The 17,087-nt window shown below is 42.9% G+C and overlaps 1 protein-coding gene across 2 annotated transcripts in view; it reads right to left on the bottom strand.

The window, feature by feature from the left end:
* Positions 1-209: 209 nt before the first annotated feature.
* The window catches only part of ENOX2 (ecto-NOX disulfide-thiol exchanger 2), a 46,909-nt gene continuing 30,031 nt past the window's right edge, over positions 210-17,087 (bottom strand). For both annotated transcript variants that reach the window (XM_035323600.1, XM_035323601.1), the window contains exons 9-15: positions 12,465-12,579; positions 11,401-11,582; positions 9,341-9,448; positions 8,467-8,523; positions 7,104-7,212; positions 5,576-5,661; positions 210-1,572 (exon numbers count right to left, since the gene is read on the bottom strand). In XM_035323600.1, the coding sequence (XP_035179491.1) occupies positions 1,441-1,572; positions 5,576-5,661; positions 7,104-7,212; positions 8,467-8,523; positions 9,341-9,448; positions 11,401-11,582; positions 12,465-12,579 (789 nt within the window). In that variant the 3' untranslated portion in view covers positions 210-1,440. The remainder of the gene's footprint in view (positions 1,573-5,575; positions 5,662-7,103; positions 7,213-8,466; positions 8,524-9,340; positions 9,449-11,400; positions 11,583-12,464; positions 12,580-17,087) is intronic.

Genomic DNA, 17,087 nt, shown 5'->3' with positions numbered 1-17,087 from the left:
AGAGCAGACCAGGATGTGCACAGCAAGAAACCTGACATCGAGATTCACTTTGGGCAGAGACTGAAGAGCAGATGCCTGCAAGGACAGTGAAGCCCCACGTTCACAGAGGGCTTGCCCTCAAACCTTTCATTTCAATGATGGAGTGCTCCCATTCCTATAACAGAAAATGCAAGTTGGGTAAGGAAAAAAAAAGCAACAAGTCAAAGATCTGAACATTAAAAATGTTTATTCCTTAAAAATACAATGTTCACCTGTAGTGACACAAATATTCAGAATTATTAAAAAGGGTTTTCATATGCTTCCAGTGTAGCAGTCCTTCAGTGTCTGGAACAGAAGTGAGCAGGTAGTTCCCCCCCCACCCCCCATGGGAAGCCTGGTCCCAACAGAAAGGTTTGTTCCACCCATTTCTGCTGCCTGCGCCAAGATGAGCTACGTGCAGATCTCTCACTAGGTTCTAAAGCTCCAGAAGGCATCCACTGCCAGAGCTCTCTCTGATCACAGAGTACGGTTTTGTTTGCTTGGTTGGATTTAGACTTTTTGTGTTTTTTTTTTTAAAGCATTTTACCCTATATCTTACCAACCTTCTGTAGAGGGCTGGGGAGCCTGATGCTTACTGAGAACATGAGGTACAGCCTTGGGGAAGATTCAGGAGGAAAAAAGTCTGTGCTGTTTTCTAGCACTTTCCGAAGCTCAGTCTCAAAAACGAAGTGGATGGAGAAATTTGATGGTAAGCTGTTAGAAAAATACAGGTCTGACGTAGGCCCTTTGTTCTACCCAGATCAGTAGAAAATTAAATACACCTCCTACATTGAAGATGATTTACAGACTGGTCCTGCAATGCACAAACCCTCAGAGAAACCACCATAATCACACTCCTAGTGACACTGCCTTCACATTAGCTTAACAGTTAAATCTTCAGTAGAGAAAAAGATCTGACTGTTAGGCTCATAGGGACTCTGAGCCAACTAAGTCTTTTTCTGTTTAAACACACCTCATTTTTTGTCAAATAAATGTCTAAAAAAAGTCATTTTTCCCTCTGGGTGGTTCTAGAAACCAGAAAATTATTTTTTGTTGGTGCTTCAGTGGACAGTCTATGGCTGTTCCTACCAGTAAAAAGAAAGTACAGGATGAGAGACTTAGGCGCACACAGCACATACAACATTGGCAAAACATATGGTCAACACAATGGGCTTAAAAATATCAGACATGGACTCTGTACACAAAATGTATCAAACAGCACTTTGCTTCTTAACAAAATAACTGATCAAAGAAGCTCCAGCACTTCAAGTTTCTTCTAGAGCTACTCTGGACTTAAAATTTCACTTACATATTACCCTATGCGTGCAAGATAATCGTCATAAACAGAGGTAAGAGGCATCCTAAGTTCTTGACACACACATCCTGCTGTTGTTTTCAGTGTTAAGTCAGTTCAGCTGAAGCTCAAGTCGTTTTCAACCCATCAAAACCACAAAACTTCCATTTTTTCTCTAAACTGGCCCCAACCCCACTCAGCTCCTGTTTGAACGTAGTTTGAAGTCTGGTCATGAGACCTTCCACTTCGGTGGTGCAAATCTGTGAAGACAAAAGGAGAACTTCACTGAAAAAAGAAGATACTTTTGGTTACAGAAGCCCTGTAATGACCGGTTGCCTTCAAACTCAAGCACATTTAATTGCTAAAGTACATCTAGGATTTCCCTAGATCTCTTGCCCGAATACAAATGGTGATAACTGTGGGATGGCATGAGTTGGGCTACTGTCACACTTCGGGGTGAGATGGCTGCAGCTATAATAGTAAAAATAAAGGGTAAGAAGAACGTCCTATTTTTTCACTGTTAAATGCAAGATAATGGATTAAAACCTCCCAAGCATTTATGTAACTGAACAGTAAATACTACTACCACTGCTGTGAGAACAGAGTTCTCAGCTAGCTCATACAGAAATCGGGGACATTGGGAACTTACGGAGACTTCTGATTCACATCCTGAACAGTCACAAACATTCATGCACAATGTAGCTAGCACGTCCCCAACAGGTCCGGGGCTGCTTATACAGAGTTATTATCTGGAGGTTGCGCTGGTGCAGATAGGTAACCTAAATGTGTAGTCAGGCTTGCTTGAGCAAGTCTTATTTCAGCTTGTCTTATTTCAGGTAGTGACCAATGGTAGAGAATGACCCACCCAGTTCCCAAGCCGAGCAGAGCTCTCTCTGGTACAGCCCCAGGGATGTGACACTTCCCACCTTTCAAGGCGCCTCTTGGCAGCTTTCTTCAATAAAGACTTTCTGAGAAAGCTTTTTAAATGTTTCTAACACTGCCAGCGGTAGGAAGGTATGTTACACGGTTTCCTCATAAAGCTCTTAAAGCCTCTAAAACCAGTATGGCAAATTTAAGGGTTTTCTCAACGCTGCCTCCTATAAAAGCCAGAACTCAAGCCTCCATAATGTTTCCATGGGGTTGAAGCAGTGCACCTAGCTGCTAGCATCTTTGCCTAGTCGCACATCACAATGACACGAAAGTAGGCCATAAATTTGACTGTTCTGGCATTTACTAGATGCAATTAAAGTTCAGCAAATGAAAAAAAAAACTTTGCAAAGGCTACGTCCACCTTACGTTCAATTGCCTGCAAGTGTTTTCTTACTGCAGCAGAACCATTAAAATTTATTTGTTGTATTAATAACAATTCCAGTTTGCTTCTGTTGTGTTTGGGACTGCTCTGACACATGTACAGAGCTACCTCTGCATAACCACCTCATCTACCTGTTGGATACGTAAAACATTAGGATACACTTTTGGATGAAAATGTGGGTATTTTCCAAAACTGCAGGGAACGTGACATCTTTTTTACATGTTCTGCTGATCTACCACAGTAACTGGTTTTGGATTTAATTCCCATTAGAGTTTGCATAGTTTATAGTCCTACTGCTGCAGTACTGTCAGTTTTCAGGGGCTGTGCTTCAAGCTTGGTGTGCATGGACCTCACACCTCAGCAGTGCTTCCTGCTGCTGCTTCATTTCCACCTCCGACACAGTGATTTCAGTGGGACTATTCTGCCATGTCAAGTCTGATCCCACTGCCTGCTGTCGAAGAGCATACGTATGCCAGCAAGTATCACAGTTTTCAGGTAGGACCCAGCTAGGCAGAAAAGTTCTTTACTTTCAAGAGGGCAGGTTACCATTTACCACTGAGAAAACAAAGGAGCAGAATGTATTTTCACTTTTTAAGGTTGCAAGTGCATGAAAACTCTTTGACATGCGATAACGATCAAGAGCACCTGCTTTGCAAGGTGGGTTTGTGTTTGGCAGGTGCACTTTTGTCATCATTCTGTTTTCCTATCGGGTAGAAATGACAGTTTTAAAGTTTTAAGACAAATAAAAAGCACAGGCTCAGGCTGGCAATGGGTTTGGTTAAGTTCAACCTAAAACATGGAGCAGATAGTAGACACCACGAGAACGTCATCTATATTACTCGGCATGTGCGGTGCTCACAGTAGTATTGGAGAAGTTCTGTTGGGATTATTTCAAGGCTGCCCTTGATTTTAACTTCTGCACTGTCTGCTAACCTGCTGGCTTACTTGGCGAGACTGATAGGCAGTAAATAGGGGAAAGATATTCCCTTGTTCCCTGCTGGCAGCTTCAAAAACAAACAAACAGGTGCTGCCCAGAAGTGGGGAGGTGCTCTCTCTCTACCCCTGCCAGACCTCAAGCCAAAAACAGGTAGACTTCAAAAACAAAACCCACAACTAATACCTAGCTCTCACAATAATGAAGACAAGAACAGTAAGATGTAACCTGATGAAGAAATGGGAAGAGCTTCTTTTAAGAGATCACACACACACAAATCTTGTTGAAGTTAGGAGGTTACCCAAGCGTCAGCAAGCAATAAAGAGGACCGATAGCATTGCAGAGATTAAAGGATGAGCTTTTCACTGTAGTTTTCTGCTAAGGTTAGCAGAATCTCTGCTTAGCAGAAATTTCCAATGAAGTGAGGCACTTCCCTGCACTTTAATTCACAAACAGGAAATGTCAGAAGTCTGGTGAAATACATGGCAGCACTTCTTTAGGCGCTCCAAAGAAAAACAAAGGTAGCTGTTTGCCTCTTAGACAAATTCAGAACTTGCACGAGAAGATGAACTATTATGTATATCGTTAAAGGGATGGAGTGAGCCTGGAAATTGCAGGCCAGTGAGCCTGATCACTTTCTTAGAATGGGGAAAATTAAGCACTAAGTTATAAACAAATGCAGCCCGAGAAAGTTCCAGTCACAAGAGAAGATTCCCATGATGGTAAGTATCCTGTTCATGGAGCACTTTAAGGAAGATAATCAAAGTATATCAGTATAGCAGAATAGCAAGATGCAATTTGCTTGAACCGTCAAAAGCTTTTACACAGTAACAGAATATCCTGAGCAGGAAGGGATCCACAAGAATCAGAGTCTAACTCCTGGCCCCACACAGGACCACCCAAAAAATCAGACCCTGTGTACGAGCGCGTTGTCCAAACACTTCTTGAACTCCAGTAGGCTCGGTGCCACGACCACGTCCCTGGGGAGCCTGTCCCAGTGCCCAACCACCTCTGCATGCAGAACTTTTCCCTAACCCCCAGCCTGACCCTCCCCTGTCCCAGCTCCATGCCGTCCCCTCGGGTCCTGTCACTGTCCCCAGAGAGCAGAGCTCAGCGCCTGCCCCTCCGCTCCCTGTGAGGGGGTTGCAGGCTGCCATGAGGTCACCCCCTCTAATGGGGAGGTCAGCCCCTCCCCATTTACTTTGGTAAGGAGTCTGAAGCCAGCAATATACAGAAATAGTGCAGAAAACAGCAGCTTCTCATTGTACTAAAGGAAAACGCACAAGTGCTCTTCTTGTTATTGCCCTTTTTGATCCCTGCGCCAAGAACTTGATCCCTCCATTTAGCAGAGACCTCTGTACCAGGGGCTGTGGATCAGTCCTTATGCTCTCAGAGTTTAAGGCACAGCGTCCTCCTAAAAATGACTTCACTTCTAGTGTCAAAACAGAGAAAAGGATCGATGAAGAGCCACATGATCAGAAATATGGAAAAACTTTGCACAGAGACACAAAAACATGAAGACTTCAGTTTAGAGAGAATATATACATATTCTGCATAGCAGTACAATAAACGGTATGAAAGGGGCAAGTTATTTTCTCTTTTAACTTGGAAGTCGTAAGGAGATAAGGGAAACAAAGGCAGTAAACTTAGAATAAACAAAAATACATTTCAGGTGCAGATTTTAAGCGTGGAATTCACTGTTGCAGAATACACTTAGTGTGAAAGGATTTTCTTCATTTATGAGCGGGATCACACACGCAAACATTAGCAATCAGAACATCACCTTCAGCTCCATATTTAGGTTAACATTAAGCTGTGTAAGGTTTAAGCCAGAAGCTACGAAGAAAGGTCACCCCTACCCTTGTCCCCTTCCAGCAAATTATTCCAGGTAATAGACACGAGCTCTTACGGTCCTCACCCCCAGCCAGCATCATTCCCAGGGAGGAAATTACACGCTCAGAATGACAAACGTACTGCCTAGGCTTGCTCAGGGAAATGGAGGTATTGGTACACCTACTTTGCTGTCCAGGCGCTGCAGGTAGGAACAGATGTACTCTATGCTTGCTCCAAACGGGTGCACATGAAGAAATGTTGAAATTATTCCTGGAGGAAGGAATACCACAAACATCATTCTCATGAGAAGAGTTAGTTAGGAACCCCAGCTCTCTGCCACTGCTAGCACAGAACACAGGGATCTTATCAGACATTTTTGGTTTTAAATACAGTGAAGTTTGGCCCATAGGCTGCAAAGGAAACAACAGCTAATTGATGCAATTGGTTAGCACTTGAAACAGACCTCACTGCTCTCAATACCCGTTGAGTAATGGTAACGTGCCCCATGATGATCCTGGTCAAAATTCAGCAAGAGGTTATTGTAAATGTGGGGATTCAAGGCGAAAGGAGAGGGAAAGCTGTGCTCCAGACGTATCACTTCAAGGAGCAGGAAAAGACAGAAGGCAAATGGAGAGAGCAAGCAGTGATCTCACAAGTCTTGCAGTACTCAGTTAAACAGAGCAACACAAGTTTGTAACCTGTCCCACAGAGACTCTTCCAGCTCACATGCAGAACTATAAATCCAAAATACTAACTTGTAGTTCTGACCATCATCTGAAGTAAAATGTAGTGCTTATGATCTTTCTCTTAAAGTCCCCTTTTTTCTGTGCAGACACCAGACCGTGATCTGGCACAAACAGACCCATCTGAATAGCAGTAAATGATTTGTGGTTGTTCTCAAATCATACGTGGAGGGATGGCCAAAGAGAGCTAGGCTAAGCGACATGAAAGAAACTAGCTTGTCCCATCAAGAAGAGAACTTCTGTTCCTCCCACTTAGTGCTTCAAATTTTTTTTCAGCTACTGGCTTTTGGTTGAAAATTTGTAGCATGCAGTGTTAGGTTATTTTTCAATATCACTTGGACTAAGCAAGAAGAAAGGAAATAAGAAGTATAGCAGATATGCCTATGCTGTAAACCAGAGTTCACCAATCCCTTTGTAGCTGAGCATCACTTGAAAACACAAGCACATTTCTCGTCTCCCTAAATCCACCCCTTCCCTCTCTGCCACCTTTCTCTATCTTTTTTTTCCTCTCTCTGGCTATGGCTTCTAAATTTAGAAGCCATAATCTGCTTGTACTCCATGGCACACTATGCCTGACCTGATGGTGTGCCTCATTGTCGTGTGGGTTCACAAGTGGATTTAGCTGTGTTGGAAATTAAGACAGACCCTCCTATGTAAATCACCTCCAGTGATGCTTCTCAGAAGAGCAAGCTGCATTCCTGTATGTGCAGAACTGGACTGTCACCACACCCAAGGCCACTTTGCCTGTGTGTGGTTTTGACTGAGGAGTGCATGGCACAAGATTGCCCTGTGAGCAATGCACCAAGTGAAACCCTGACCACCACCAAGACTAAAGGCTTTGAGGACTCCCACCACTACTGGCATAACCCAAGGAACCAGGTGGCCGGTGGAAGCTGTGAGGCCATTTGAAGTAACTCCCATTCAGTCCAGGTCTCTAACACTGCCACCAAGTCCATCAAAAGGCCTTACCAACTAACAGAGCTTCTCGTTCAGATTTCACAGGACTATTGTTCAGCATCTTCTCAACTGGACCTTCCTTCTCCTGACTGCATGCACAAACTCTGGACATACTGTTCTCCTGCAGAGAAAATAAATAAATAAATAACCATAGGACCCATTCCAAACACTAACACTGACAGCACAGCAGTCACTCTTGCACACTCTTACAGCAGCTCAGTAAGACTTGAAGGAGTTTGTATTTTTGTCTTCCTGTTTCTGTGAGTCATTGTGTTGCTTTATCTATTGTTTATTCCGCAAAATGCTTCCAACAAAACACAGTGATGTTCATTTTGCTGTTGGAAACTGTGTGTCTGAACCACCAAACTAGATTAAAGCCCATGGAGTAAAGTAAGATGGCATAACATGCACTTTCTTTGTCCCTGGTTCACTGGTATGATGTCTACTCTGCAAGAGCCTTAAAAACACAAAAACAAACAAACCTCTCAATCAATCAAACAAAAAGACTAGGAAGGAAGTCTTGCAGTGACTAATTGAGACACAGATGTTCATTTTTCAAATGCCTTAGCAGTGGTAGCATGATTAAGCAAGCGCCTATTGGATGCAAAGGATTTGGGATCAGACTGTCCTTGACTTGAGTTTGTGGTACTGAAATCAAACAGAATTTTGCATAACTTGTCCCCCAAATAAATGCAAGACTACACATGAAGCAAATACTTGTTTTTTTGCACTAAAAGCATGACTTCCTTTTATGCCTAAGTTATAGCCTGAATTCCAGTAGTCTGAGAGATACAGGCAGCTATAATTGGAAATAGCCTTCAGTCACTAGTAAAATGAACTGGACATGAGCCAATAACAAAGATAAAATTAAATGGCTCCTTGGGTTTGATTAGCCTCTTACTCTAGTGCAATTGTGAATTACGCAGGACTGAAACTGCCCAGTCCTGGCCTAAGCAGGCTATAATTTGCTTCTGCAGGAGAAAGTAATGGTGTGCACTTTGTGGAAACAAAAGTAGCTTCAGATTGATACAGGAACTGTAATGTCATACTGAAAGTGCATGGCCTCCTTTCTCTTGGAAACCCAACAGACATTTTTGAAGAACAGTTGAAGTGACAGTGCAAAAAAAATGCCTTGCACACAAAAGTCCATTTCTACACCACAGCATTGGAAATACCTGCTGCTCTTCCATCCAGAAGCTGCTATGGATAATTAAACGTGGTTCATTTGTACATACATAGACAGTCCATATGTACTGTGCTTGTACACTTTAGAAGAAATCAAATGCTAAACGATTGCTCAATTTACAATGCTGTGTCACTACTTCCCTCAGTAAAATACTCTCACTAAAGCAGCAGCAAAGAAACTTAGACTTACATTCCCTTGGCCATCAGTAGCATCTCTCTCCTTGTCCTCTTCATCTGCTGTGCTTTGCTATACGTAGTTTAAGAAAGGAAAGATTACTGATGAGGGTCTGTTATTTTTGTTCTTTGATATCAGTCAAAGCTCCTGCACTGAATATTACTGGTATTCAAACTGTTTTAATTAATAGAAAGATAAGTATTTATTATATTCCCTAGCTCATGACATCAAATGGTGGGGCAAAAGATAGAAATTCAGAGGAAGGACCTAGCACTTGGCTCTATGGTCCTCAATGAGAAGTGCTTTGTAACATTTCTCATCTATTCTGTAGGTACACATAGAATTGAGTCCATGCTATGGAGGAGAAGATCAAGAAATCTTAGATTCACATGTGGGTCCACAAACAAAATACAGAATGGATCATACCTGAGAATAAACAATACGCATTTATGTTCAGAATAAATCCAGCAAGAATATTATAACACTGACAAATACTTTAAATTAATTGGTGTTTTGTGAAGGTCAGATCAAAACACATCTCTAATATTGGTGTTTGATAATTGAGACTTTTTTTCTTATCTTTCAAGATTTAGTTTGCATAAAAACACATTTCAGCTACAATACGGCTGGGCACTATAAAATGAAAGCTAGTCTTTTGTTTACATAGTTGCTTCTGTTGATTCTCTCACTATTATATGAAGCAATCAGCAAGTTCACTACTAATATGCAACCTCCAATTAAGCAGATAGTTTTTCCAGCTTTCTAAAGACTGCTTCTAAGCCAGCTCTAGGCATCTCCTACACTGTTCTTCGCTGCACATGCTATAGACCATGAAATCCAAGGACTGCATTTACTACTGAGAATAAGGAAGGACTGGGAAGTCACATACCTGCTCCTTAAGGGTTTCTAGCAATGTTTCTATCTTTAGTTTGTCTTCTCTCACTTTTTCTAGCTCAGCTTCTCTCTTTTTGTATTCATCTTGCACTTTCAAAAGATGCTGGAAGAGAAGAGTTAAACATAGGTTATAGCCTTTCACCTCCTACTATTTAAAGAATATAAAATGAATGAACACTCTTCAATGAGGACCTGGTAGATCATATTCGTAACAATTAAAAGGTTAGGTATACACAAAGAAGAAATTTTTCTATACTCAAGCAATTTCTTTGCTTATTAGCATACACAAAAAACATGACTTTGTAAACAGGGGGTAGTAATTCCATCATGATGAAACCTTTCCTGTCCCCAAAATAAAGCACGTGCTGTGCACTAGGCTGATGGCCTGATCCCTGTTAAAGGCAGACATTCTTTTCCCTCAGTCTGGGTCACTGTATGGCTGGCTATAGGCACCGTATATGTGAAGGAGCAGCACTGAAACAAGTGACGCGGGGAAGTCACCTTGAAGTCTTCCTAGATCTCTAGAACCACGCTAAGACAAAGCTGTCTTAAATTGCAAGAAAATACTCTAACAGATACTAGGTAAGAAAATTTGTGCTATTATTTGCACAATTCAGCAGGGCAGAAAAATGTGATGAGTGCTCCCACACTAGACATCAGTCCAGCAGTTCAGGATGCTTGCAGCAGATACCACAACACATCGTGCACTCCCTTGACTAGCAAAGCTCCGAAGAAAGATGGTGTAGTGGATCACAAACCGCATCCCACAGGCGAGTAGAATGATTTTCCTGTCAAGGAAAACCAGGCTGCGGCTGTGGATGTAATGCTCTGCTCTGAGAACCAACTTGTGGTCTTGAATGTGTCTGTATTGAACGGACTTGAGGACAAAGACCTTACTGAACAAACCAAGAATCTGACAGGGGCAACAGAGGAAAAAAATATGATTGATTCCCCATCAGAGCCAGAAGAAAATGATTCTCAGAAAACTGCTACCCCCATTGGGCCTTTCAGAGACAGGTAAGATCATGTCACCAGGATGAGAGAAGATTAAACACTAATATGGCTAAGTCTTTAGGTAAGCAGCTTTCCAAGGTCAAACCAGGATACAGACATGTATTTCAGTTAATCCTTTCTTTCAGCTCAGAAAAATACTTCAATATTTTTTCTATCTCATCTACAAAAAAATATATAGAAATTATAACACTATTTGCTAATATTTACAATCATCTTTTTTCCTCATGGTAGACCCTCCAGAGTGCTCTTCCAGAATGATTACTTATCCTGGCAGTGGTATGTAGAGAAGCCTTAACTCCCTGACACCTGCACAAAGGAAAATCTATTATGTCCTGCAGCTCCTGCCATTTCCTCCCACACAGATAGGTGACAGTGACCAACGAAAGCTTCTCCGGCCACCTCCAATGTTACAAATGCCAATGCAATTAGTTCCTACCACAGGTTCATCCAGTAAACAATCACAACCTTCACAACATCTCTTCAAGTTCTAATTTTAATAAAGTGCTTAGCTGAACTATTAGCTGAACTTTATGTTTTGGTTATCTGTCTGGCTTAATACATTAGAGAACACTGTTAAGATGTACAGGGACCCAAAACACTTGATATTTAGCTAAGGCAAATACCAAAGAACAACGCATGTCCTACAGTTTCTGGGAGAATGAAAGTCCAGTAAACTTTAGAAATGGTAATAAAGCAAGCTTTGGATTTCCCCCTTTGTCGTTCATGCTTGCAACGAGGATCTTACTGGGTTACAAGGGAAGGTAAGCACAGACTCAGTATTTCAGAAGTCACAGTGTGGTCGAGCAAACAGCATGCAAGGAATCCATAACTATGGATGGTTTCCATGCAACTGTTATCAGCTCACATCCAATCACTGTTTTGAGATTTTTGCTTTATTTTTTTGGCAATACCAGAAATGACTGAAAGTTGCTCTCATTTACCAGTGAAATTAACAAAATGCCTTTGTTTGTGCCCAAGCTCTGCACCACAGCCCCTTTGCCTTTCTAGCAAGGCCACAGGTATAGAAACACCTAGGCCCACCTGCTGCATTCCCTGCAGAGCCTGCTGGAGAAGTTTCAGCTGCTGATCTTTGGTTGTGTCTTCATCCCTGCTTGCTTTGCCGTGCTCCTGCTTTAGCAGTTCCACCTCATTCCGGTAGGCATCCAGCTGCCAGCGCAGACTGTCGTTTTCTTCTTTTAGGGCTTCCACCTGGGACACCAGTGCTGGAGAATAAGGCAGAGTTGGGGACAAGAAGTCACCATGTGCTCTCCCCGAATTGTGTAGACAGCTCTGTGGCTCACAGCTACCAGTTAAAAACCCAAATAAACAAAATCAATTTACCCCAACCACTGTTCCTGATGTCTCTTTAGAAAAGAAGCTGCTCCGGACAAAGAACAACTCCTTAGTAGAAAATATCAAATACTCTAATATTTCATGTACATAACTGCAGCCGTTACCTTGCTGCTTCACCTCAATTAAGTAGGATACGACAAGAAACAATCAAGAAGTGACAGGTATTTCAAGCATTATGATCATGCAAAATCTACGTGAAAGGAATGAATGAGAAGCTGGGTGTCAAACAGAGCCACAATAAATGAATGTAAAACAACAGCTGGCTGAGAGAAACAGCCCCCTGCTCTCTGTCAAACATAACCTCCAAATGCAAAAGGAAGAGCATTTTGTAAGTTTTATATCTATGATTGTAGGATTTGCTGCAACAGGACATCTACCAGCAAATTCAAAAAGACATCAGGGGTTTGGAAGAACAGCAATAATAGCCAAGGTAAAGCATCCGATACCAACATAAATAGCTATAAAACCCACTGCTTAAATATTGAAGTCCATCAATACCACGCTTGTCTATAGCGGGTTTCTTACAGTTTCTTCTGAAGTGCTGGCGCTGTCACAGTGCTATGACCTTTTCTTTGTCTTTCAGAATTTGCATGAATACACAAAAGTTTAACGAGGTTAATACAAGGCAGAACACGTATGAGAGAGACTGTACGCAAAATTTTAAACCTCACCAGCAGATAAACAGTCAGATCTGAGTGGGGCTAATTGAAGAGACATGTATTTTATGTATGAGCTGCAAAAAGTGATTTTACCCGATTCTTCTGTTTCTTTCATCTCCGATGGATCTTCTATTTCTTCATCAGACATTTCCATTTCCTCCTCTCTTCGAATACCCATTAGTTCATCATTATGAATGTTACGTATTTCCTAAGGTTCAGAAAGCAGAGTTTTTTTCAGTACAGATTATAAGGAACCGACTGGATGGATAAAGAAAAGCTGAAATCTAAGTCTGCAAACTGCAACTCTGTGATACAAGAAAAGGGAAACGATAGAAATTTTTGGCACAGATTACTAAATCTAGAACAATGGCTAGCACGAGTCAATCTGTCAGCACTACTGGCATTACTGATTCCTCCATCTTCCTTCTATTCTTCATCCCAGAGCAGGCAACTAGCCTGGTCTGCAGGGTTGGTGAACCTTGTTGGTGAACCCCACATGCCCTGCTCGACATCTGTACAACTCTCCTGCATCTAGTGCTGCCAAGCTTCGTGACCTCCACTGGCTCACTTCGCCTCGTGCCTTCTTGCTCACAGCATGTGTCTAGATCTGGAACTCCCTGCCACCATGAACCATCAGCGCTGTCCCCCGTGCCCTACACACCCTGTTGTCATGCCACTCTCCTACTTCCCAGTGCCACTCTTCCCTTCCTCTTCTCTGCTGGACTTCTACACCATGCTCTCCTGCTCAGCACCTCCACTAATGATGTCCCCTCCTGACATACACAGTACGTGCTGCAACCTGACACATCTCCCTGGCATTTCTCCTGCCATATGACGTACTCTGCACCTTACTAAGCACTGGCCTACATGGTGCCCAGTGCCATGAACCTTGCCGTGCACCTATTTTGCCCTGCTGCAGTGTGATCATAGCTGTGATCCGTAGCGCTGCCTCACGCTGTTCCTCCGTGCTGCACGCCTGCTCCACACAGCCACATGGCTACTACAACAAAACCTACCTGAGATGGAGATCGTGCCAATTAGGAGGTGGAATTGCAAGTACACGGATAGAGGCCAGACGCTGCCCAGCCACCTCCTAATTCATATCAGCCCTGGTGAGCTCTGAAGCTTCCCTCCCTTCTGCATCTGTGCCCACTACCAGGGCTCAGCCTGCACCACAGTGACTCCCCCTGCAGTTGCTGAGATCCTCTCTCCTCTGTCGCAGCCTTGTTCCACCTTAGGAATCAGAAAAGAACTGAGACACTGCCCTCTGAGTGACCCCAGCTCCTGCTCACATGTGTCCTTTCCATGCCTTTCACCTTGTCCAGGCAGAGCCAGCCAACATCACCCATCCCTCAGCTCTGTCCTCTACTCGGGCTGGAGAGAACTCTGCACAGACCCACGCTGCCCCGTTTGCAATTAAGGAAATACTTAGCCCAGACTTACCCCCCTGCACAAGGGCAACACAAGAGATATTCAGAAAGCGACGGCCAGTATTCAAGAAGACAGAGGTGCCAAAAATACTCACTAGAGGCTAGCACAGCTGGCCAGGTCTCCCTACCTGATGTCAATTTACCCAAACTTCACTCAGATTATATATCCCAGAAACAGCTGTAGGAGAAAAGGCATGGAAGACCTACTTATGAAATAAAATCAATGTCCAGTTCTTTGCAGATTTTACTCCAGTGGCCTGAAGCTTTCAAAAACTCTTCCTGTTAAGGAAGAGTGTCTTCCACTAAACACACTACAACCAAGCTCAGCCAACAGGCAAAACGAACGTGCTTTCAGTTTGGGTGTGTGGATACCTTGGAGGCTGCAATGGGAAGAGGGTAAGAACAAGGCAGACCAAAGCATGAGGGACAGGGCTGGCTGCAGCCAAAACACCTGCTGCCTGCCCTGGGGACCAGGAATAAAATGGGGTGGAAGATTGTAGAAAATTTTTCCTACTGTTTTTAACCAACGCTGCCCAATAGCTAAAATCCTAAGGTGACCTTGAAGCTGGAGGAGCCTGCAGAGAGCACGACACACAGAAGGGCCAAGCTTGGACATGCCAGGGTTTACCCGTGCCCTGACCAAGCAGGCCATGGCTGCTCTGTGTCTGATGGGGAGCCCTGCATGGAGGAGGGAAAAGCATCAGAGAGGACAAATAGTTGAGCAAAGCCCTTCCAAAACAAGGAGAGAAGGCAGCTGGTAGTTACAGTACTGTGATGTTTCACCATGTCTCAAGCTGCCACGGCTTCTTAATGAGCTACCCTCAGCTACAGGACCCACCTGCACCACCTCGCAAAGCCATCTTGTATCACCACTGACAGAGCAGTGAAGACAAAAATACACACCCATTCCCCAAGCTGTCCTCCAGGCTTTCCTCTGATGCTATCACCCAACAAAAACTGTAGCAAGAAGATGCATATTAGGGGTCCACCTTCCTTTAAGAAAAGACGCTGATACGGGAAAGAAAGCAAAGCCTAGTAGCAAGTGTCTCTGTAAGAGGCCTCACCACTGGTCCCACTGCCTCTTCGCACTGGGAGAACTTACCTTGGAACAAAAGACCACTCCAAATGGAGAGAGCGCTCCCACCCCAGTCACAGTAAGCAATCTCAGGCAAGCAGAAAAGAAAACAGAAGTGCTAGGGCTCAAAGAGGAAGCATAGCCTGAATCAAGACTCTCTAACTATCTTTTTTGGTATAAAACACAACATTAGCTCCTCCTTTACATCACAGTAAGCTACATTCCTTAATCCGCTCCTTTTAATAACCAAGGAATTGTTACACAGTTGCTGCTTAACCTCCAAGCAAATAAAGGCTGTGATATTTTCCACTGATCAGTCCCATTGCTATGAATTTCCTGATCTCTGTCCACATAAATAAATGATTCCTCAACGTTATTGAAAATTATCCTAATTTATTCTCCAACATCCCATATGACGATGAGTGAAGAGCAGCAAGGTATGTCCACAGCTCCAAACAATTCTCCTTTAGTATACAATTTCTGTGGTGGTATGGTCTTGTAAGTAGAATGTACAGAGAAGATACTGTGTCACTAATTCTGTACTGCCCACAATGCATGAGTAGCGTGGAAGACAAATCTAAGTAGTCATAGGATTGTTCCTAACAGAAATAAACAGAACCCAAATAGAAAACTTTATCATGTTTCAACTTTGCAGACAAATCATGTCCTTATCTCAGATCTATCATTTATTCATGCATTTGCAGATGGGATACGTGTAGAGAGGTTTAATCAGATTCTTGATGCACTTTTTCTGTTGGTAATGTTACATATACACTGGAGTATCAACGGTTCACCATTTTATTAAATATTAAATTTGACTTAGACTAGAAAATAAGGATGACGTATGTCACAAGCATTTTGCACTTGCACCTGGGAGTGCTGCATTAAGTACCATTTCACCAAAGCAACCCTGCAAGATCTGTCCTATATGGAAGTATACACTGATCTACTTCTTTTATTTCCATGCACTATTTTAAACAATCACGTCTTTCACAGAAATTATCATCCCTCAGAGAATAAAAGCTTTCTCTTTAGACGCTCATTATTACAGGCTTAGTTAAAAAAAAAAGAGATGTGATCTTAATACAGTTAAGACTAAAAACACAGGGTAACGTTTTCAGGTGGTTTAAGCAAAACTGTTTTGCTTTACACTGAAACAAGGCCAGGCAGATCCACACAGGGCTGAGATGGGTTTAGGACTTCATGAGGACATGGTGATAACCTACAGAACAGCTCTGGAGCTATCACAGGTCACGGTTGGTGTTCTTGCAGAGTTGTAGCTACCTAACATAATCAGTGAACTCATTTAATACCACAGCTTTTTAATACAAAAAATGGAGTATTTAAAAAATATTTAAAGTATTTGTGTGCCATGTCTTCTTCCCTGTTCTGAACATTATCAGTAAAGAAGTGGTGACGGAAGTCTTTCTTTCCGTACCCCTCAGAACACACTATATAGCACTGGGGTGCTCTCACCACACAGAGGACTTTGGTACAGCCTAGCCTTCAAATGCCTGAAAGAAATCAATGTATGAGTTCTGTTCTACAACATTCAGTAAGATCCAAAGAGCATGAAAGGTGCAGAAGTGCCCTGCAGAACGCTATATGCCTGGATTTGAGTAGAATTTGTGTGGTCTCTAGCTTGGTGCTCCACCAGGAGAGACCTCTGCAACAGACACCACAATATTGCAGAACAGGATTTCAACGTCAAACTGAAAGAGCAGCTGAACAAGATGCTGTGGTAAACAGCTATCCTTCCTCTTTATTTGCAATTTTACTGCTTATATATTTGAGTTCTTTTTACTGTGAATAAGCAAACGCTTCAGAATGCACATCTCTTTTACCACAGCCTTCACTGGGGTGGGTGTCATGCAGCGTCTCCAGACTGTCAGTTCTACCTACTCTATACAGACACACGTGCTCCTGTGCTAGAAATACTGAGTCTGATCCACAACTGGGAGTCAAAACATCGGTCTTCCAGAGAATTATTGGGCAACATCAGGCAAACACTTCTTCATCCACTACCTCTCCTATCCCCATCTCAAGAGGATAAAGCCACTAACGACTGCACAGGGCTCTGAGAAGTCACGCAGTGAGGTCCAGCAGTCAGCAACCTTTGCTTTCCAAGCAACAAAACCAAAACAAAGAAAGAAGAAAATCCAAAGCCATCAAGCAGACTAGGATTTCTCACCCAAACCTGACTACTCAGCA

This window comes from Oxyura jamaicensis, chromosome 4 (genome assembly GCF_011077185.1).
Source record: "Oxyura jamaicensis isolate SHBP4307 breed ruddy duck chromosome 4, BPBGC_Ojam_1.0, whole genome shotgun sequence".
Classification (NCBI taxonomy): Eukaryota; Metazoa; Chordata; class Aves; order Anseriformes; family Anatidae; genus Oxyura; species Oxyura jamaicensis.
This window is presented reverse-complemented; position numbering and strand designations above follow the sequence as displayed.